This window comes from Tauraco erythrolophus, chromosome 9 (assembly GCF_009769465.1).
Source record: "Tauraco erythrolophus isolate bTauEry1 chromosome 9, bTauEry1.pri, whole genome shotgun sequence".
In the NCBI taxonomy this organism is placed as follows: Eukaryota; Metazoa; Chordata; class Aves; order Musophagiformes; family Musophagidae; genus Tauraco; species Tauraco erythrolophus.
The window spans coordinates 25488515-25511240 of record NC_141473.1 but is presented as its reverse complement, the minus strand read 5'-3'; the positions used below and the strand labels follow the sequence as shown (position 1 = coordinate 25511240).

General features: G+C 37.1%; 1 protein-coding gene across 3 annotated transcripts in view; it reads right to left on the bottom strand.

Annotated features, from left to right (window-relative positions):
- Positions 1-22726, bottom strand: part of LRMDA (leucine rich melanocyte differentiation associated) — a 688129-nt gene that overhangs the window by 642221 nt on the left and 23182 nt on the right. Inside the window, exon 3 of one of the 3 annotated variants that reach the window (XM_086616874.1) lies at positions 293-311. The exons of the other annotated variants lie outside the window; for them this stretch is intronic. Within the exon in view, the coding sequence (XP_086473000.1) occupies positions 293-311 (19 nt within the window). The remainder of the gene's footprint in view (positions 1-292; positions 312-22726) is intronic. 3 annotated transcript variants of the gene reach the window in all.

The following is a 22726-nucleotide window of genomic DNA, read 5'->3' as shown; positions in this document are numbered from 1 at the left end:
TCAGAAGACAAACCATTAGCTGGCAGAGTATAATCAGCTTTCACAAGAGAACAATTTGCACCATCTAAACGTAGATTATAAAATACACATCAAATTTTGCATAGTTTAATTCTATACCACAGTCACTTCATTGTCCATTCATGCCCCTTGCAAATTAATTTACAGACCTAGAACCAGAATGTTAAAAAAAAAAATATATATATATAGTCTTAGCTTAAATATCAAAACCAATGATAATAGTGTAGAATACTGGAGCATGATTTGAGTAGTGCTTTTAGACGAGTATTGACACATGGTAAAGAAGTAAAACCCTTTAAACTACAAAGCTACCTCTAACATACCACTATTGCAGGAAGTGTATTTGGAAGCAAGAAAAAAAAAAAAAGGCAAAAATTAATCCATATCTATTTAATTTATGTTAAAAATTAATTGGATATAAAATTAATTCAGTATTAATAACACAAAACGGAATTCTTCAGAAAGCTTTGTATCTTGATAAATGAAAGGTGTACCATCAGTGCTATCACTCGTTTATCAGGATGAGGGTATTAGATTGTATTTTTGTTGTATTGGGTAGATAGTATCAACCAGCTACACTGAAAGCATAAAAAAATGGGCCAAATAAAGAAAAACTATTTGGAATAAAAGAGCGGAAGTGCTATTTCTACAAAAGTTCTGTAAAGCACTATTTTACTGCCAATATAGTTAGCCTTTGGCGATGTGCCATACACCCAGAGAAACACAGGGCCTATAAAAGCCTGTGACATGGTGCAAAAGGAGGGTTTTAACACACCCTAAAACAGACAGATGGCAATGACAAAGATATCTACATTTTCAACGAATGCTCTTGAAGCTTTGTAAAATTGCAATCAATTTCATCATGAAGGAAAAGATTAGAAGATGAAGTTAACTTAATTTGGTTTCTTTTCTAGCTGGTTGTTTAGAATTTTAAATTGGTTTGTTGCTTTTCAGAGTGGATAAATGACTACAGATGAAGGGACTGCTAGTTAAAAAAAGCCTCAAGATCCTCTGGCATAGGAGGCACTACTAACCATTGCAAACAGAATGTAATTTACTATTAACGACTTACTTGCCCTAAGGAACAAAAAGCTGGAAAAAGATCCATACAAATGCTCTCCTTGCAACTTGCACTGTATATATCACTAATTTTCTTGCATGCTTTTTTGTGATGGCATTCATCACTGTAACTAAGTGTGCACCACAAGCCAAAACCACTTACACGCATATACATGTATACGTGTAGCAATTATTAACCAACAAGCTGGGATGCACTGCCCAGCACTGTAACAAAGCAACTCTGGTCTAAATTTCAACTTAGCTATCAGAAACCGAAATCCTCACATTTTCAATAGTCTGTCAAGATACTTCTTTCATATGCATCTCCCACTAAATCCTCTCTCCAAAAAGCATGGTAAGAGTAAGAAGCCCACTACCCACATGGTTTGAAGGTGTTCAAAGCCCTCATCATTATGCCTTCGCTAGAGGTTAAAGCTCATTCTGTGCAAACCCAGAAATAGCTTACAGCTTAGTCTAGTTTTCTTTCAAAAAAGAGTCTAGCCTGCATGTGCCCAAGTCAGTTTGTGGAACAAATCAATGATCAGTAAGTGGAGATTTCTGGAAGATTTACTTTTAAAATTGCACTGCTGCTCCAAACAAAAAACACTAACGTAGATGTGGTCTCAGTTATGCCTGATATACCCAAGGGAAAATGAACAGCAGCAGTTCCAGCAGACCACAGGAAGGCAGCAGAATAGCCTGTAGAAACAACATGTGGTGAAAGTTTACCACCTACACCCTACAAATAGTGTTTACAGATTCAAACCAGACCCCACAACTCCCAGTCCTGCAGAATCCCAAGCCCTTCCTTCCAGGCGATGCCCTTTCACATACACCATTACTCTGGCTTACGAGCAATTACAACACCCAACCTCCAGGATCCAGAGTGCTCAGGGAGCAACAGGCTACTGGATCGTCTCCTCCAACCATTCCCAGGGACACTTCTTGGAACAGGTTTTAAAAACAAAACAAAAAAACAGGCCAGTAAGAACTGTACAGACTCTAAACTTCTCAGGTTGCCCAGAGAAGTTGTAGATGCCCCATCCCTGGAAGCGTTCAAGGACAGGTTGGATGAGGCTTTGGGCAACCTGGTGTAGTGGAGGATTTCTCTGCCCATGGCAGGGGGGTTGGAACTAGATGATATTTGAGGTCCCTTCCAACCCTAACCATTCTATGATTCTACACTTGATAAAGGGGTACTTGCTTGGGGCTCAGCAGGTAGCAGAGACTGCAGGTGACATTACTTGACAGGTTCACACAGCAAAACTTGAGTGCAAAAAAGTCCTCTGCATCCACACCTCTATGCCTATCGTTGTTAGGACACTGCTCTAACAATTTGACAATTCAGACCCATTCTAGTCTGAGTGGGGAAAACAACTCCAAGAACACTTTAAACACCCTACCAGTAACTGCATCCTACTTGAGAGTGTGAAAAGACACATGATTTTTCCAACATCATATATTCCTGGAAGAATATTCTTCTTGGATTTAGGAAATGAATTAATAATTAACCTCATAAGTCTATGGTTTCGATGGTATTTGTAGGACTGATAATTCTCCTACCCATCAATGCAAATCACTGTGAACTTCAGAGACATTATGAAAAATACAGTGGTATTAATTTCTGGGGGAGATTTTAACCATCTCGAGCAGTTTTAAGCCACTGTTGTATATTTTGCACTGAAGTCTTGCACAAAAGTAGAAATGCTTATCATTTAAGCAGCATGTATAAACTACTATTGTAACAATCACTTTCATAAATGGCCACCCAAACTGCTTTAATACTTTTATACTGAAAGCCCATATATCATTTAAAATCTTAGAATGTAAAACATACCTTTACAGTAAAGTATATTTACTGGGCTTTCTATTTACAGTACTAGATATAAAGAAAAATGCCTCCAAAACAGCAACATTTAATACCTCTGTACCAACCATAAAATTGAGTAAGTGTTTTGAGATCAATGAGTGTATAGGATCAAAATGAAGATTCAGCAACACAAGCATCTATGCATTTTTTTCAGTGACTGCCAGGACATTACAAGCATGTTTTCTGTCTAATTCTGATCTGCAAAGGTGTCCAAATTCCAAGTTTCCTAAGGCGGCTTTTCTGAAGGAACAATTCCTCAGTCACTACAATGCAATATTTGAGCCAGGCAGCTCTCTTAACTGATGCTGATTTTTCCTAAACAGCAAAAAGAATGGAGCAGAATTTGCAATCAAATTCAGAAGCGTTCCAGGACTATCTCTATTTTCTAAAGCTTCATTTGTAAATTGAGATTCAATTGTAATCTCACTTGGTCCTAAATACTGAATGATTAAGAATATTTAGTCACATAGCTAAAAAAAAAAAAAAAAACACCAAACAAACAAAAAAACAAACTAGCTTTGTTATACCTTTCAACTCAGTTTTCTTTTTACCATCTTCAACCAGTAGCTGGCTGCTGCTATGACCCATCTGAATCTCAAGATTGTGAGGCTGGATAATATACGCTGCAACCATACAGGGTGCTCAAGACATTAATAGCAGCTGTCAAGAAGTTCTAGTATTAGTTGCCCAAATTTGATGAATTTGTTTTCAGACCTCAGAATCACACCAAAAAATACAGAAAAGCTCCTTACAAACTAAGGATGTTGCAACTCCGAAGAATTACTAAGGGGGAAACTGTTTTATTTATCTCAGGCCCTAAACCAGTTCAACTTGGGATGAGGAGGGAAGAACAGGAGAGCAGAGAGGAAAGAGAAGTTAGTTGCTGAATTTTTGAAAGATAATGCATCCATTATATTTCAGAAATGTAAATACTTCAGTGCACAATGTCTCAAATTATTTAGAAAAAAAAAAAAGGCAAACAAAAAAGAAAACCCAAAACCAGAGTCAGAACCAGACACTGTCAGTGACATCTTGCTACGAACTTCTGAGACTCCAGGCAGCTGGCTTTCTTGATCTCACAACCAATACAGCTCCCCCTCCACACACACCACCTATATACACACATATCCCACCCCTCTACAGATAGTGTACTCTCACTGAATTTCTTCCTGCCAAAGATAGCTACATCCTACTTCCATTAAAGTTTAACAAAACAAAACCGCCTTTTACTGGTTACACTGAGGAAATGCCAAGTTCTAAAGTTACAGAGACCTCCAGAATATGACAGGTCTGATGGGAAAAACATATTCTTTAAAGGTAGTTGCTTACTGATAGCAGAGGCAGGATTTAATCAGAAGGAGCAGCTCTTTGCAACACCTTGGTTGCATATACAATGACGTTATGGAAAGCTGGGGCTCTGGAACAAGAGCTTCTGAGGACATTTCATTCAGACTAGCATACCCTAGTAGGTTTTGATTCAAAGTACTGTAAAGAGATGATGTATATATCCTCATTTTCAATGCCAGAAATATAATATGAAATAAAAAAAAATAAGCTTTATTCACACAGGCCACAAAAAGCAGTGTCCTTTTTTAAAAGTACAAAGCCTCCAGACATCCATAATATTCTTTCAATGAGCATTGCTCAATAAATGTTGCAACCCTGAAGCTTTTAATTGTATTAAAATGATGATATAATTACTTTAAAGGCACTTCAACGGAACATTACAAGAGAAACAATTTTCTGTTTTCAAACTCAAAATAACAATAACCAAGTTGATTAGTTGTCTACTAAAAGTATTTGCAGTATCTGCGTTTACAGGCTTCCCTAGGTAAGAGTAGCAAATAGACAAATTCTGAAATAACAAAAAAGCCACCATGAACTAATACCGCACATAAACGTTTCGCTGAAGTTTCAAGAGATACATGCTATGAAGGCACAATTTTTAAGTTATAGTGAATAAGTAGAAATACTAAATAACAAATACTTGGAAGACAAAATATTTCCATCTATTGTACTTAAAAGCTCAAAAATGTATTCAATTCCATGCATAGAGCTGCTCTGAAAGCCACCTTGAATATATTGCCTTTGTTTGTTTAGGTTATGCACAAATAAATATTGGGATGACAGTTAAAGACACATCCTTGAAGTAGTCTACCCAATAAATTTGGAACGAGAATGACGAGGAGGAGGAATAAAAAAGTCTAGTCTGTATAAGACTCTCTTTGTGCCTGCTTGTTAAGGAATCCTTCTGGCACAACTGAGGGGATTATGAATTCACATGTGAATTTATCCCCTATTAAACTTTTAGTAAAAGGGTCAGGTAGCAGGAATGATAAAGCTCAGGCACACCAGTCACATGCTGGCAGAGCATCTGTGACTAGCTCTACTCAGGCATATCACTGGTTTATAGCTTTAACATCAAGAGGAAGCTATGGGGGAGGGTGGAAAACAGTCACTTCTGAAAAGATTTGAATACTGCAAAAGTACAGTATGGTTTCACATGAGACAAGGCAGGATGCACTTCAGGTCACGCCTTTTAAAAAAAAAAAAGGGGGGGGGCAGGGAGCACTAAAAGACAGCGCAGGCTAAAATCTCCCATCTCATGGGCACAGGTATTTACTACTCCCTTAAGACTTCTGTAGTACTTACTTGGCTACTCAGATCTTCCTCTTTTCCACCACAAGAACTGCTGTTGGGCTACCTTATCTTCCAAGCCATGCTCCTGGACTTACAGGTATATCACTGCTATATAGGTGGCAGTTAAACTATGCAGTAACCTTACCGATGCTGAAGCCAGATAAAATTTACATTTACACATCACTTCAATATCGGTTTTTTTTTTTTTTCAATTTACGCTTTTATGTAATCATGCAACGTAATGCAGAGGGCAGTCCTGTTTCTACCTTCCTACTGTTGTTACTTCTACAAGAGATTTGGCTCAAGCTTCTGGGGTGAACAGAAAAAACACAGGGGCCAGCAACAATACAGCAGCTTCAGCCAAGATGCAGAACTCACCTTCCTTATGACAAGAGGTTCTACGGAGCCAGCCTGTGCATTCTGGCAGGCGAAACATGCACTGTTCAATGCCCTGACACACCACTTGTCTTCTGAGGCTCTTCTTCAAAACTGTTGGGGATTGCGCATTCTCTAAAGAGTCATTCATCTGACCTTTCCCTAGTACTCCCCAGCTGCAACTCTCATACACAGCATTTGCAGCACATGCCCTGGCCTTTAACCTGACAGATCTGCAGGCTCCTGCAGGCAGGGATGTGCCTGCTAGTGCAGCCCTGTGCTCAACAGGACCATGCTAGGAGACACTCGCTCCCTTCCCCATCAGTGACTCAAAGAACGCAGGAGCACACTCTCACATCTCCTAACGGGCGCAATGTTGTACACTTTCAGAAGTCTAATTATTTTAGAAGTCAGTAGAACAAGACACTCATAACTTGGTGATCCATTTTAAATGTGACCATTAGTGAATTCTTGCACATTAAGTGACATTAAAAAAAAAGATAAATATAAAAAAAGCCTGACTTTCAGAAAACTCTTACCAGACTTTGAAGGAAGGGCATTATAAATAGCCTTCTAGACATACTGTTCAGAAAAGAGAAGATTTCCAGAAATTCTGAAATAATACTTCATTTGCCCATCAAAGACAATATAACAACATTTTTCAAAGTTATCCACAAAAGCTAAATAGCGAAAACTGTTGAAATTGCTTTGAGGTAGAAGAGGATAACTAGTTGGGATTATACCTGCTTTCTGCTCACTTATACTCTGAGTAATCCAATATTCTACAGTTACACATTTTCTTTTTCTGCCAATTGTAGTTGGATCAGGAGTATTCCTGGAGAAGGTTGTTTTATGCTACTGGCTCCATTTTAGTCTGCAGCACAATTTGCATAGCATCTTTTTCTATTTCCTGCATGGATGAATATCCCAGCACATTTGTCAAACATTTGTCTACATAAGTTTTGACTTCACTTTTCACCATTTTTACCATCATATAATTTGTTTCCACTGTTAATGGAAGGAAAAAATGAACTTAATTACATCCAAACTAGGTATTTTATTTTTTTTACAATTTGAATTTCCATATTAAATAGTAGGGCTTTTTCTTGTGTTTGAAAGAACAAGCTTACTACTTAAAGTCATATTTTTCTCAACTCTTGTTTTAATCTCTTCCACATGCTTGATTTGACTGTGCTATTGATTCATCTACAATTCCATACATGCGATTACATTGCACAGCTTAACATATGAAAACAAACAAAGACCAGAACATTTAACACCTGCAAAATAATCTTCAATTAGTGTCTTTAGTCAGATTATAAACTAAGCAAACAAGAAAGACAGACAAGTGCCATGCTAATATATTTGCACAACAGGACTTAAAAATGTGAAAACAATTTTTAAAAACAAGCAGTGATTTAGAATAGTTTTATGCTCTATAAGATGGGGCTATAACAATTTATATTGGTTTAAAGAAGGAGGATCTGCAATCTGTAACACAATGCAATTTGCATTAACCAATAAACAGATGACAATATTTTTGTAACATAATGAGGAATACAACTCACAAGTGCCTTCACCTTTCCCAGGCACTCCTCAACTGCTTTTTTGCCCACACAGAAAGAAAGTGAATAGCCATTGAAATCATTTAAATTTCTTCTTTTAAATAAATAAATAAATAAAGCAAGTTTTCTATTATACAGTTTGAAGAATTTTTGTTTTTGTTGTCAGAATTTGCCTTTTTTTCCCTCTATTATATTTAGAAAGAAGAGTACAATGAAGAAAAGCAAGTGTGTTTGCCATCAAAAGCATTCATTGCTCTGACACACAAACACCTGTCAGTGGGAAAAGTCTTCAACTTCTTCACTTCTCTTTACTATGAAGCAAATGCGCATGAAGCTTTCAGACTATTTTCTTCCAGTGTTTTGAAGTACCTTTCAGTTCACATGAAGGCTAACAATTGCAAAGAAGCAGAAGAGAAGGAAAAACTGGCACAACGGAAAGACTGAGGAGCAGTGAAAGCCTCCCTGCTTATAGTTATTCTTTTATTGAACACTCTTATGGCACACCCATTTAAAGCAGAGCCAAAACTATATATAAAAATCAGGAAAAATATTTCAAAAGTTTAATTCCTAATTTAAATTTCTTCCCCTGTATTTTTTTTCTTCCCAATGAGATTTACACAGTAACAACATAAGAGCACAACACATTTGACAATGAACTACAGTATTGGAATACTGTTTATATAAAATTACAGTATACACAAGAACGTCTTGCATTTAAATAGCTATCCCTAATTGTCTTAATCAGCCAGTAACTGATAAAACAACTATAGTAGATTAAAGAGGTTTCATAGCCAACACAATGACTACTGAAACAAGAACCAAGATTTTTAGAAAGTTTATGAAAAATATAACAGATTATTTTGAAATTACTGTTGCTGATAGCCACATAATTGGAATTAAGCTTGCTAATTTTATAAGAAAAAACGCCAAAATACCAGTATGTTTCACTGACACAAAGCTAAATCTTTACAAATTTCACACTAAAAAAAAAAAAAAAAAAAAAAAGACAAGAAAACTCACAGAAATATCAAGCAAGCAATCTCGTGACAACAAAGCCTATCCTTCTTGTGGATTAGTAAACCCTCACTTCCATTTGATGAAGTAGTTCTTCCTCTGATTCTCAGTGCTTACCCTCCTCTATCAATCCAGGGATACCTTTTCTCTGAAACAATTACACTTGAGGAGTTTTGAACTCCTGGTTCAGACTAATCCATCTAACAACAGAAGCACCTTTCAAGCTTCCATTTGACACAAGTCCATCGTTCATCATTTGCTGGTGCATATGCTTTTTGCTGACAGAGCTCCATTACTAGAAAAAGCTCAGTAAGTAAAGCTGATTTGAAACAACTATATATTATAGGTAGCCTGCATGAGACACGCTGATTCTGAGTCTAGAAAATCACCACACAGAAAAAGGAAGGGGGGGTGGGGCTGATAAGTATTTAATTATTAAAATACTTTCACTTCTTATCAACTGCTGCAATGTGACTTATAAGTGTTAATTTCAATTTACATGGGGAACAAGGGAAGATAAATTTAACTCTATATAGCAAGTACATGACACGCTTTGTAATTCTTGGACCAGAAATGGTTTTGTCTTTGATTAATAATAAAATGCTGCAGCAATGCTATCACAACAAAGACCCCTACCAACTTTAGCATGTTGTAAGATCAGCACAGCTGGAAAACAATACACTGAGCCATATATTCAGCAGCACAAGCATGAATACGTTTGGTTCTATTTTTTGACTAAACAATGACATAATTCAGATAACATTAACAAGGTATTTCTGTAGTATCTTTGGCAATTGTGATTTACCAACATGCTTCAGCGCTCTGCGTGGTTTAGTATTCCAGTCTCTATTTTACAAATGCAAGCGTAGAGCAAAGAGAGGTTAAGTAATGTATTCAACATCCACATTTTCTTATTCATCACTTCAACTAATCAACCTTATGATTATAGGGGTGGTGGGGATGAGAAGGTTTGGCCAGTTTGGCTGTGCATAACTCAACCATGAGAATTTTCTTCCAGAGAGTCAAATAGTAAAAAAAAAAAAATAAATAAATGGGAACATTGAGAATAACAGATGGTAGCAAAATAAAGAGTCTATCAATGAAGTACAATTAGCCTTCAAGAAGGTCTTTTTAGGCTATAGGAAAAAAATGAAACACTTAAATGAAGCCAAGGAGGTACAGACTCAGCCTAAATGTCAAGTAACAGTTATATCACCGCCGTTTGAAATGCTTTGCTGTGAAAAGGATGGAGAACCACTTCCCATAACATTCAGAAATACTACACTCAGGCCCATCTCATTGGGGAAGAAGGAGGCAGAGAAGAAAGAGAGAAAGGCAGCAGCTGAAATAGTGACACCGCAACCAGATTTCAGGATCTATGTTTAAGGTATAGCCAAATAACGTCCCTTCCAGCATCCAATATTCTTTTGTTTCACTGACTGGAATAAAAAAAAAGAAGTTAAAAATAGGAACAGAGATGCAGAGTTTGTTGTTTTCTTGAAGAGGAATTATGTTCTGTACTTCGATTTGAAAGAATGGGGCTTACAAGTTCTACTTAGATTACAAATTTTGTATATTAGAGACGCAGTTTTCTTTTCAGTCTGTCAGCATAGTACAAACAACAATACATGGCAATAACAGCCAAAAAACATCATTGGGATAAAAATAAGTATCTTGATACTCTGTTTGACTTCTTCATTTCAACAGATTTGTTTGACACACCAGTTTTTTTTAATCGATAGGAAGTATTCAAGCCACTTATGATGAGTTCCTTATGTAGACATTGTGAATACTTCTCCCAGACGACTGCAAAGGAAGCCAAGATTGAAGGCAGCCTGTTGTGCTCTTTGCCCTCTTCAGCCTAGATGTTCAAGAAGCTACATCAGACCGCTCCACGTGTCACAGAAGCAGCACAAATACGCCCCAAGGCATCTCAGTTTGCCAAAAAACAGGGTTGATTTCTCCAATCTTACAGTATGCTTGATAAACCACAATAGAAAAGCTGGAACGTGATCAAATATGTTAAGGAAATTCACATTTACGCATACAAAAACAATTTCCAAATTCAGGAGAAGAAATTTGTCTCATTACCTTCTAACTTCCCATACTGGGAGTCCTGGTAACCACGCTGAATTTTAGAGTATCAAGTACAAAATAAAATGAGAGTCCTGTTCCACACATTCTTTTCCATCATCATCTACGGAAACGAAGAGGCAGGCAAAGCACTCTGTGTACTTTTAAATAGCTAATGTGATGACCTAACTTAACTAAAACAACCTAAATATCTTCAATCATGAAGAAATATACTTCTCCTTCTCCTCTACAGACAAAGTTTTATTCCCCCTACCAAACCACAAACACATTATTTTTGTTTAAAGAGAAAGCCTGGTACACTAACATGGAAATGGTGTCTATTGATTTACAGACATCTCACTTAGAATTATTCAATTTTTAAAGTATGCTTTAATGAGAGATAGAAAGCATATAAGCTGCAGATGGGGAAAAAAAAAATCAACAGGAGTGGACAGCAATAAAAATGTAAATAGTGCTCTGATGATCAGACTAAAATAGAAAGCATGCAGCTCCCTGGGATTCTATTTCGTAACTAACAGTTTCATAAACAACAAAACAAAACAAAAAACCACAACCCAAACCACAGCAATCCCCACACCTTACTACATGGTACAGATGCCTTAAAAAGACTGAAGTCAAGTGAGCCACCAGAGACAAGGAGGGGAGAAAAATCACTGTATATGCGTTTATTAGAAAAATGTCAAACGCATATTCTGTTACATGTAGTTCAGCTTTTTGTTCTACATAGATGAGCAAGTGCCAGGCACAGGCAATAATACTTCTGAGGCAATTAAAAGGGAAAACAGTCCCTTTTAACAAGGACAAAACAGTACTTTCTTGAGCCAAAGTGACTGCCCAATTATCCCTCCCTCCTCCTCTGTTTGAGCATCATTTTCAGAATAGTACAGATAAACTAGGTTATGATCTGAGGAAGCTTAAGAACAATTTTTAAATGCTCAGTTTTATAAATCTTTATTTTAATGAACATTATATGAACTGTAAGCAAGATAACAGCTTCTACTAAAGTTCATTCCATTTCCAAAGGTACAGTAAATGCTTAAGAGTTTAAAACTTGTTTTGATCCTCGCTAGCATTTTTTTTTTCCCCAACATCGATCTAGAACACATGCACTTACAACCTGACCTTCAGTGTTATTCTAAATACATACCTCCTAGATAGGATGGGTATCAACAGGTACTTTTGAAGAATTATATTAGTTTCAAAAGAGTCTATCTTACTTTAAATAATTTATAAAATATCAAGTTTCTATCCAGGACGTGTCTTAGTACTTAGTGGGAAAAATCTTGAAGAAAAACAATATAGAAAGTCAATCTAGACAAGTTTTGATCATCAGTGGAAGAAAAGGGTGTTTCCTCACTACTGCTTCCGCACTCTTAGAGCTTTTGATAAGCTATACATCTTATAGCAGCTGTTCAACTCATATTCACAATCACTTTAAAAAGAAGCTTTTCAGCAAGCTAATGACTATGTACACAACTATTTACCTTCAGAAGAATTAGTGTTTATCTGTAAAATCTATAAAAACTATACACAATTTCAGAAAATACACCTGTTTTCACAGAATAAAAATAATCATTTTAAAATTCTTTGTGTGGACATCTTATGTTATATTTTGCTAACAAAACAAATCCTCCCACTGAAGAGTCACTCAGGCTACACAAGAAATGTGGTAGAATATGCTGCTCCACACATCATTGCCAAAATTGCCTCTGAAGTTCTAAAATGAAAAATAACGATCCTGTGTTAAAGCGTGATGCAAGATCTTTATTAAACAAACAATCTTCAGAACTCCAGGAGACAATCTAGAGATGATCAGTCCTGCATTTCACCTATTCTACCTACTAAAATGGGAGACTGAAGTACAACGCCCTCGCATCTGACAAGGACTGGACCTAACGTATAGCATGTTGATTTTAAACAGCCATCAAAAACCTTGTTTAAACATAAGTTCTATCCAACACACTTCTGAAGAAAGGGGAAAATGTTGTGATTAAATTCCCTCTCCACTGTTCCTTACACAATTTCTTTCTCCACCATAGTTAGTACGAGCCACTTTCAGCAATACATGGTTAGACAAAGTGGACTGTTCTGATTCTCCCACAAATTAATCGTCACATTTCCTTTAATTCATAAAAAAAAAATCAGATGAAGTTTAAACAAAAAAGTAACATGTTTTAGGTTAGTTTAAAATATGAAGTTATTCCAGGCCCCATTTTACTACAAACTGAAGACATATGCGCTCTTTAACAGATTACTCACAAGCATGGTCAGGAGTGATGCATGTAAAATGGCTAATGGCAGACTGTTACTCATTTTTTATTTACTACACAAATAGAGCACACTAAAAATGAACACAAGGTCCTGCAGGGCAAGCTATGTGTTCTGTAGATATAAAATTGTTGTTCATTAAGAAAAAAAAAATTCAGATGCAGTAGCTACAATAGAGAACAGTTAAGTGTGTAAAGAATGGAAACATACATCAAAATATGAGTTCATATTTTCTAGGGAAGATCAACAGTGATATTGATGCCATGAGTCTCCTATTTTTCATTTAGTAGGTCTCAAAACTAAATTATTAACAATGGACCACTCCACATCAGTCAAAAAGACTGAACTGGAGACCTTTTGCCTGAGGTTAAACTCTTAGACACTCCAATCAGCACATTTAAACTCTTACATATGATGTTGCCTTTAGTATTTTTTTCTCTCTAGCTTCAAGAGCAATTTATGAGCTTATGAGAGACAAATGCCTCGAGTGAAAAAATTGACCTGTCTTTTTCACAGGACATGCAAACTTCAAGAACTTTGAACCTTTCTAATCCATCAACAAAATACTTCTCTTCAGTTGCCAGATGGATATTTGTAAAATAAAAATAAAAGCCACACACACAATATTGAGACTTAAAGCTCAACAATGAGACAGAATTCCAGCAGAATATGTATATGTGCACATTCATGTAAGCAAGAAAGAGAGCAAAGATGAAACAGAAACAGCATCAACATAACAATGAAATCTCTCTGCCAGATAGTTTACCCAATTTGCTACAATAGTAAAGAAGCACAGGTGGGATAAACAATTAAAAAAAAAAAAAGAAATAACATTGCTTCAGAGACTACAATTCAAGAGACTTCTGTCAAAGTCAATAACTTTTTGTAACTGTTGCTTACTTGCTAACTTGAAAGTATTCCTTGTGAATTATATGTTCATTAATGACATATATAGTCTCTAGTCCAACTCTGTCAGAAGAGCTAGAAGTATGCGATGTAGATTATGTTAAAACTTTACTTTCCAAATAGTATCAATGCTAAAAATACATTTCAATATTTCAAAAGAACACAGGCTACTTTTACCACAAACTGTGTATATTGCTATATCCCAGCTCCAGTCAGAGGTCAGCAAAGCATGTTTATTTGACTGGCTTCTATATACTTAATCTTTCTCCTTGTGTACTCAAGAACTGAATACTGGAGTGTACACATCTACAAAGTAAAAGTGATCCATCAGGCTTCAACATGATCTAACCAAGGAGAAAGCAAACCCTGAAGTAGAGATGCAATATGTACCCTAAGCATCTGAGCTCTCTATCTGTTGAAAAGGATGTCAGGATTGAAGCTACAGCACTGGTTGACGTGGGTAAAGCAACGAATGTCGTTTTCCTGGACTTGTGCAAGGCGTTTGACACTGCCCCACATGACATCCTTGTCTCTAAAATGGTGAGACATGGATTTGACAGATGGATCACTTGGTGGATAAAGAACTGGCTGGATGGTGGCACTCAAAGAGTTGTGGTCAATGGTGCGATGTCTACATGGAGACCAGTGTCAAGCGGTGTCCCTCAGGGGTCTGTTCTGGGTCCAGTGCTGTTCAACATCTTTGTCAGCGACATGGATGACAGCATTGAGTGCACCCTCAGTAAGTTTGCTGATGACACCAAGTTGTGTGGTGCCGTGGACTCACTCGAGGGAAGAGATGCCATACAGAGGGACCTTGATAGGCTTGAGAATTGGGCCAGTGCAAACTGCATGAGCTTCAACAAGTCAAAATGCAAGGTCCTTCACCTGGCTCGGGCCAATCCTAGGCACAAATACAAACTGGGCACAGAGTGGGTTGAGAGTAGCCCTGAAGAGAAGGATTTGGGGGTGTTTATAGATGAGAAGCTCAACATGAGCCAGCAGTGCGCTCATGTGGCCCAGAAGGCCAACCGCATCCTGGGATGTATCAAGAGAACCGTGGTTCAGCAGGTCAAGAGAGGTGATTCTCCCCCTCTACTCTGCTCTTGTGAGACCCCACCTCGAATACTGTGTCCAGTTCTGGTGTCCCCACCATAAGAGAGACATAGATTTGTTGGAGCGTGTTCAGAGGAGGGCCACAAAGATGATCCAGGGGCTGGAGCACCTCTGCTACGAGGACAGGTTGCGGGAGCTGGGATTGTTCAGCCTTGAAAAGAGAAGACTTCGGGGGGACCTAATAGCTGCCTTCCAATACCTGAAGGGAACTTACAGGAAGGCTGGGGAGGGACTTTTTACAAGAGTGTCCACTGATAGGACAAGGGGAAATGGGTTTAAGTTGAAGGAGAACAGATTTAGATTAGATCTTAGGAAGAAATTCTTCAGTACGAGGGTGGTAAGACTTTGGAATAAATTGCCCAGAGAAGCTGTGGATGCCCCCTCCCTGCAGGTGTTCAAGGCCAGGTTGGACGGAGCCTTGAGTAGCCTGGTCTAGTTGAGAGGCGTTCCTGCCCATGACAGGGAGGTTGGATTAGATGATCTCTGAGGTCCCTCCCAGCCTATGCCATTCTATGATTCCATGATATATACTTAAATTACCACAATTGCAATAGAGTTATCACTGGTTTTAATCCTTAACACTAGACAGTTCACAAAATACTAAATGGTTTTACAGGTAGTTGCTCTCTTTCCCTCTCAAGTACTTTCCTTTATAGCAGGTAATCTAAGAACATGCCAATCCCAAACATCCACTTCATGCTGGTAAATTATTAGGAGGAATACACCTTGGCTGCTTGTAGTTATAACACTAAGTTAAGAAACAAAATAATTGGTGAAAACGGAATCACACTGAGTTATACATTTGTAGTATAACCAGCAATGTCTGAAGTCGCAAATACTCACAGATGTGTAGCATCATAAATACATGCTAGACCGCCACAGTTTAGCACGTGAATGTCATTATGCATTTTCTAGTTTAACATAAATTACATCCACATTCAAAGACAATTTAAAAACTTAAAACATAAGCTTTGCAGGACTGGCAGGCTGAGATGGTTCAGATAAGCATTGTTTGTCAATTGTTGCTAAATCAGGTTTCAATCTTGTTTGCAAATCCTTTGCTCTAATACAAAGAGATGTAAAATGTTTCTTTAAACTGAAGTGAGCTCCCCTCTGAACCAGCAGCAATTGGGCAAGTCAGATGAGCTGGCACTCAGAGCACACATGAAGACCAATAACTTGTCTGTAAAAAATTGCGAAGGCCTAATAACCTTTGTCATTTGTCAGAGTCCATTAAAGGACAGCTTGTGGGAGTATAATTGCTTTGTGACTCTATCGCTATTAACATAAAGAAAGAACATTGGCAGAGAGTTAACACCATGAAACATGAGTACAGGAATCCACCAAGATCTTGACTCAACAAAGCATATAAGGACATTAATTCCATTTCTGCATTACAAAACAATTAAGAACATAGTTAAGCACATGCTATACACCTATCATTTAATTGGAGGAAAAAGTAGTCATCTTTTCTGGTGCCATGACAGTCTACGTTATAGTATAGACAGAATATACTACTGCTATGCTGGTACATGTTTTCTATGGATGATGAAAGGATTCTTACCAACTTTGCTGCAGTCTTTACATAGATTCTGCTGAATAAGTTACAGAATAATTGAAAGTTTGCAAGGAGTCAGTCTTCACATCTCTGTCCACAACATGCAAGGTATCCCCAAGAAAAACCTGAGCTTTTTCTGCAAGCATCAGTTTCTCTATGTTTCTCAAAAATACTTACCAAAGCAGAGGTATAAATCAATTTATATTACAAGAGTTTAATTGCTTCAAAACAGGAGAAGAAGGAACACCAGAGAGAAATCTGACAAGGTTAAAAGGAGACTGGGGAAAGGTTTAGGCCTAACATATATTAAATAAAAATCAATCAAGCTGACTTTTCAAGAATTACAAGTAAGATATATCACACCACGGCTCAAAGTGAGGGGAAATGAGGGATAGGACTCGTAGCCGCACAGCAGCACTTGCTTTGTACATTAACTCTTAGCTCCCTGCAAAGCACTGACTTCTGGCAAAGTTAAGGCAAGAGAGTCAATGCTTTGAACTGAACAAGCTAGGAACTCACTGTGAGCCTGAAGCCCTCGCCTTGCTCATGGACAGCACTTCAACTTACTCATGAGGCTCCAGATTTTGCTTTTGTGGAGTCAGCTGCACCTTCCTCTTCCTGTGTTTCTGCAGCAGCAGAACACTTCCGACAAACTGATCAGAAACATCTTGCCTGATACAACACAGAACTCCCAAGTTTCAAACTGTTTTCTGAAAAGGCTATGTCCCACTGCAAACCCTGCCACTTCTTCTCAAAACAGCATTAATTGGAAAGACAAATGCATGCATGACGTATTCAAAAGGGTATATAACAGGAAAAAAAAGTTTAGATAGTTACTTTATATGAAAGGTCCGATCTACATAACAGGGAAAAAAATAATTCACAAAACAAGGGATTGCTCAGTATGAAAACAGGCATCACAGTCAGCTTGCATTTGCTTGTACACAAGATGTGCTAGTTAAATCTAGCTACTTAAATCTACGCTACTTTTCTTTTAGTAAAAATGATGCATGAGGCCCTTAGACATTAGGTAGAGTGCAACTGACTAACTAGTATCAACTGTGGAAGGATCAAGCAATATTTATTAAGGCCAAATTTGGACATCTCCATAATTGTTTCTGTATATTTGTATTTCCTTGGAGTTAAGAACTACGACAAACTAAAAGAACTTCATGAAACAGTCATAAAAGTCCATTTCTGACCTAACTTTAAAGGAAAAGGCTTTTACAAGGTTTGTGTGACACCACCTTCTCTGGAATCATTTGTAACCCCAACAGTCAACAGACATTTAGCCTTCCACCTCCCCCAATGTCTCAGCCCAGACATCAGTACTTGATCCGAGAATTTTGCTTGTCACACTCAGATTTACACCAAGTCATCACCTCTTTCCTGCCACTCACATAACTAACCTCAACTCCTTTTAGCCTGATTGCCTAGCATTATCTATAAAACTAATGTAATTTACCTAACATTACCAGTTAGCTTTCTTTTTAACTCATGCAATGTTGGAATATTGTCCGTATTTTATTCACCTGCTTTCTCCTCTGTTGCTAATGACAACATCTTCTGAACAAATATTGTGACTGGTCTTATTCATAGCATTTGATAGACAAAGGCCAGTTTAACTATGTCATATATCTATAAATGGAATACTGTTTGAGAACAACCAAATTCCATTAGTAGATGAGGCTGCTACAGTTCTTCAGCAAAGGAAACTTACTACCTCCAGATAAAGTTTGCAATGAAATGTTGTTGAAGCCAGTAAATCAGTACCAACGCTGTTCAGTAGCAGCTGGATACGGCCTTCAGCCACATGGCAGAGATTATTCTTGCATAACATCAACCCACATGAAGCACCTACGTTTAAGGATCAAAGATAATTTAACAACCTTCTGTAGCTAGCATCAATATTAAGATCCCCAAACACAAAGAAAGTAGAAAAGGAAAAGTGGGGATGGAGTTGTGGTGACAGAAGGGAGAACAATCTGAACCAATACTCCTTCAAGAATGATTCACTGTTTCTTTATTTCAACACACCATAAAAAACAACCTTCCTCAAAATAGATTTGCTTGGGTAATACATGATGTCATCATAAATCATATTTTCCTCTTCTGTCAGTATCAGCAGTTTTCTTGGACTTCTTTGAAGGAGGGGGAAAAGAAAAAAAAAAGAAAAAAATAGAAGAGCCAGAACCATCTTCCAGCTTTGGCAGAAAAGGGCCTTTTTGTTCTCAAGACATTTATCTTCACATAACCCACCACCACCTTCCTGTAGGAGTCATGCAATGAGAAAGCATCACAAAGCATTATCAAAATGCAAAGCCAATATCAATATAAAACTCCTTTCCACTCTTTCCAGACATTAACTTCTTTAGTTTTCATCTGATCTCCTCTCCAGTGGAGTAAATGTATATTTGTTCACATTTAAAACAAGGATTAACCTAAGCTATACCAGAAGAACATTCACACTATTCAATAGAAGGACAGCACTGTGACAAAATTCATGAACTGAAAGTAAACCATATATTAATAACAAAGATAAGCATTCACCCTTCTCTACTTTATCCCTTCTTTTTTCATAAAGTTGTGTAATACTTTTTGTTTCTTCTTAGTTAACTAATTATTATTTGTCCACAAAGTATAAGCTGGGTTTTATTCTTATTACAGTTCTCCACAACAACCTCTAATTACTACACAGAAATCACTTTACAGGACTGTGATGGTTGATGGAGCATTCATGAGAAGTAACAAGAAAACAGGACAAAGCCCTTAACATAAGGCTTAAATTTAATACACTTTAAGACTTTCATTACTGATAGGCCTTACAATTTATAGAAAATACCACAGTATTTACCTTCCTCCTCTACAGATAGATAAAATTTACTTTAGTTGTCTGCTTATGCAATATAAAAATTCCTGAGCCTCTTAAAGTTCATGACTGTAACATGTACTTTTTGTTAGACCTATCAACTTTAACAAGGAAAGAACAGCAATACGCTAAATATTTTTCCCTCTCTAGTCTTCAAGCATGTATACACTCTTCTGACATAGCAAGTGGACAACAGATGCACCACCTACAACAGACTTGCAATAAACAGAATAACACTTATTTGTGAAGAAGTTCCACCTCAATGTATTGAAAGCAGAAATCATCCTATTGATTAAAAGAAAAGGCAAAACTACAATTAGTTGCTGTGGTTGGCAGGCACCACACTATCAAGTGAGAGAGGATACCTGGGAGTAGAGGAAACATTTTTGCTGTCGCACAGATTAGAAGAATTTGTGGGAATAAAGCAGAAGCCAGCAAACTGTCCAAAACTGAGTCATCCAAGGCGGCAGTCAGGCAGCACAGGAGTGATTTGAGAAGATCTGAGTACAGAGCAATCAGAAAGGTTAGCAAAATGGAGCAGCAGAAGAGTTCCCTATATTTGCAAACCAATATACTATTATTAGAACATATTGCAATAGACAAGTGAAATAGTCACCCTGCACCCTTCCAAAATCTCAGCATTCTGGCAGGGACAACAAAGCCTGTCAGAATTGATGGCATAGAACAGACTCCACTCATCAGGAGGTCCTAAACTACTAAAGAAATATATAACAAAGCAAAGTAAGTTCTGTAAGCTATTTAAAACTTAGTCTGTTCTTAGCTTATGATTGAAGTTTATATTTTGAAGACTTCTCAGGCCTTAGGTTTCATTTCTCAAACACCCAAGGAAAAATAAAAACAATGCAGGGCTCATGTTATAGGGATCCTCCATTGAGGAAAATGCATCTCTATGAAAGGAAGATAAATATAGCCTATATATAGCCTGGATATAATAAAGTCACTGTTGGGGTTTAGCCCAGCCGGCAACTAAACACCACGCAGCCGCTCACTCATCCTCTCCCACCCAGGGAATGGGGAAGAGAATTAAAGGGAAAATAGTTCATGCAGTAGCTAAGAATGACTTTACATGAGGCTCTGAGCAATGGCAAGCCTTTGAACAAGCATTTTCTGTGACTTGTGATCAATGATGAGTTTTAGGCTTGTACTAGACAAGCTTAAATCAGAGCAGGAAACATTGCTCCTTTTCTATGGCAACTTCGATTACACCATGGAGCCACTCTGTAGATCCCTTGCAAGTATTGGATGTCATCTACATCCATGCTTAGCTTGGAGAATTTCTAAGGTATCATAGACAATTTCCACACCAAAACCAAATAAAATCCCCAGAAAATAAGCATCAAAGGAAATTACTCCTTAAACTTACCATCCAAGACACTTTTAGATGTTCTGAAAATGACAAGTCATCAGTAAGACTGTACATCCATTTCACTAGAAGACCCACATCCAACTTTACTGAAATTTAATCTTCGAGATCTGTTTCCTCTCTCAGAAGGCATGTTTCCAATCCCTTTTGAAAAGCTTCAGCTATTCTGTCTTGTATTTCAGAAATAGATAACATGCTCAGAGTTTTTTTATAACAATTTCAGTTCAAAATAATTTTGAGATTTTTAAGGATAAGTCAGCTAAAGGATGTCTGGAAGCATTAGGCAAAAAGAAAAAGAATCTGTTAACCATCACTGAGAATACTACTGAAAATATATTCCAAGACGTGACAAGCCACAATAAAGCAAAATTAGTACAAGTAAGCTGGGATCTTGCTTTAAAGGAGGAGGTTATTTATTCTTCCAAAATTCCCCAAGCTTGTCTATGCAGCTATCAAGATGTAGACAATGAACTTATTCAAAGTAGTCAACACATATTTGGAGACCATTTTGTTTCTTACATTAGTTGCATGCAGATGTGGGTGTAACTTTAAAAGCCCACAACATTTTCACAAAAACAGCAAAAGACAAACTAAAAGCTGTGATGATTAGTACTGTTGAGTACTACCACAGAAATGCCTTCAACAGTTACTATTCCAATAGTTAGAACGTAATCTCAGAGTTGAAAACATCAGCATATAAATTCAATGAATATGTATGATAATGATAAGTAGGGGAAGAAGATTCAAAGACAGAAAACAATTTGCAGCACTCCAAAGTACTCCAATACTTGGAAAAGGAAATTTTTCTAATAAAAGATCCCACTTAATAACCCTAAAATAATAGCACATAAAATATTCACAGAGTAAAGCAGAACTCAAAATAATTTGAATTTAAACATTAATCTCTGCTAATTTAAGAATAGAAACTGTGCAAAATGACAGATTCCACCTTAAGTCTCACCCAATCATTCTACAAAAAAAACAGTGACTACAGATAATTTATTAAAATAGTGTAAGAGCATCCAAGTGACACAGGCGTCTCAATCCCAAGGATTTTTCAATGAAAAAGTAAAGCTAAACAACAGGAATAAAGCTTAAAATGCTGTTTACACACTGATTGCAAAGGGGGAAAACATGGTGAATTACAGATCACAGAGTAGTGTTTCATTAAGCCAATTTTTGTATTGTAGTCTTAAGACTTCCTTCTCCTCAGCTGAAATATTATCTGAAGAAAAAAAAACCTCTCAAACTAGCACAACTGAAGTTTTTATAGGTCACATGAGATGTCTGCTGCCATGCACCAGATGTGTATAAGAAAAAGAAAATGGTCAATATATACTAAAAACAGTGCAGTTTGAAATATTTTAAACATGATGTCAAGTGCATTCAACAGGTCTACAAATGCGTTGCATTAGCCTAAATTTAGTAGGTGATAATTGAAATCAGAGATCCAGTCGTTACCACTGACATGTTTCTAAATACTACCCAATAAATTTTTGTCTGTTTCAGATTCTGTATGACAGCTGGCTGTTGGGAGGGGGGAATCACCAAGAGGGTATGCGCACACACATGTACAATGTGTCTGAATCTAAATTCCAGTATTTTCCCTTTCTAGAGTTAATGTAACAGTGACAATACTGTCATACAAACACACGCTCTCGTAGTCGAATTCTAGAAGTTGAATTTTTTCTGTAGGCTCTACCTGGCATCTTGCAGGAAGCACTGAGTATGGAACAGGATGGTCTCCTAACAAGCTCCAATTGTATTTCTCACATATGAATTTTCACAACGAAGTTCATTCACTTCTTTTAGAAAGATGAGATCTGTTTTTCCTACTTATCCTTACTGATAATCTCTTAATTTTTAGCTAGGAAAGGAAGAAAATAAACCAACAATAGAAGATACAGTCTCAGTCCGCATCTTTTTTGTTGTTATTGTTGTTATTTTTGTAACTATATCCCATTCAACCACAAGGGAACAAATATGAGAAAAT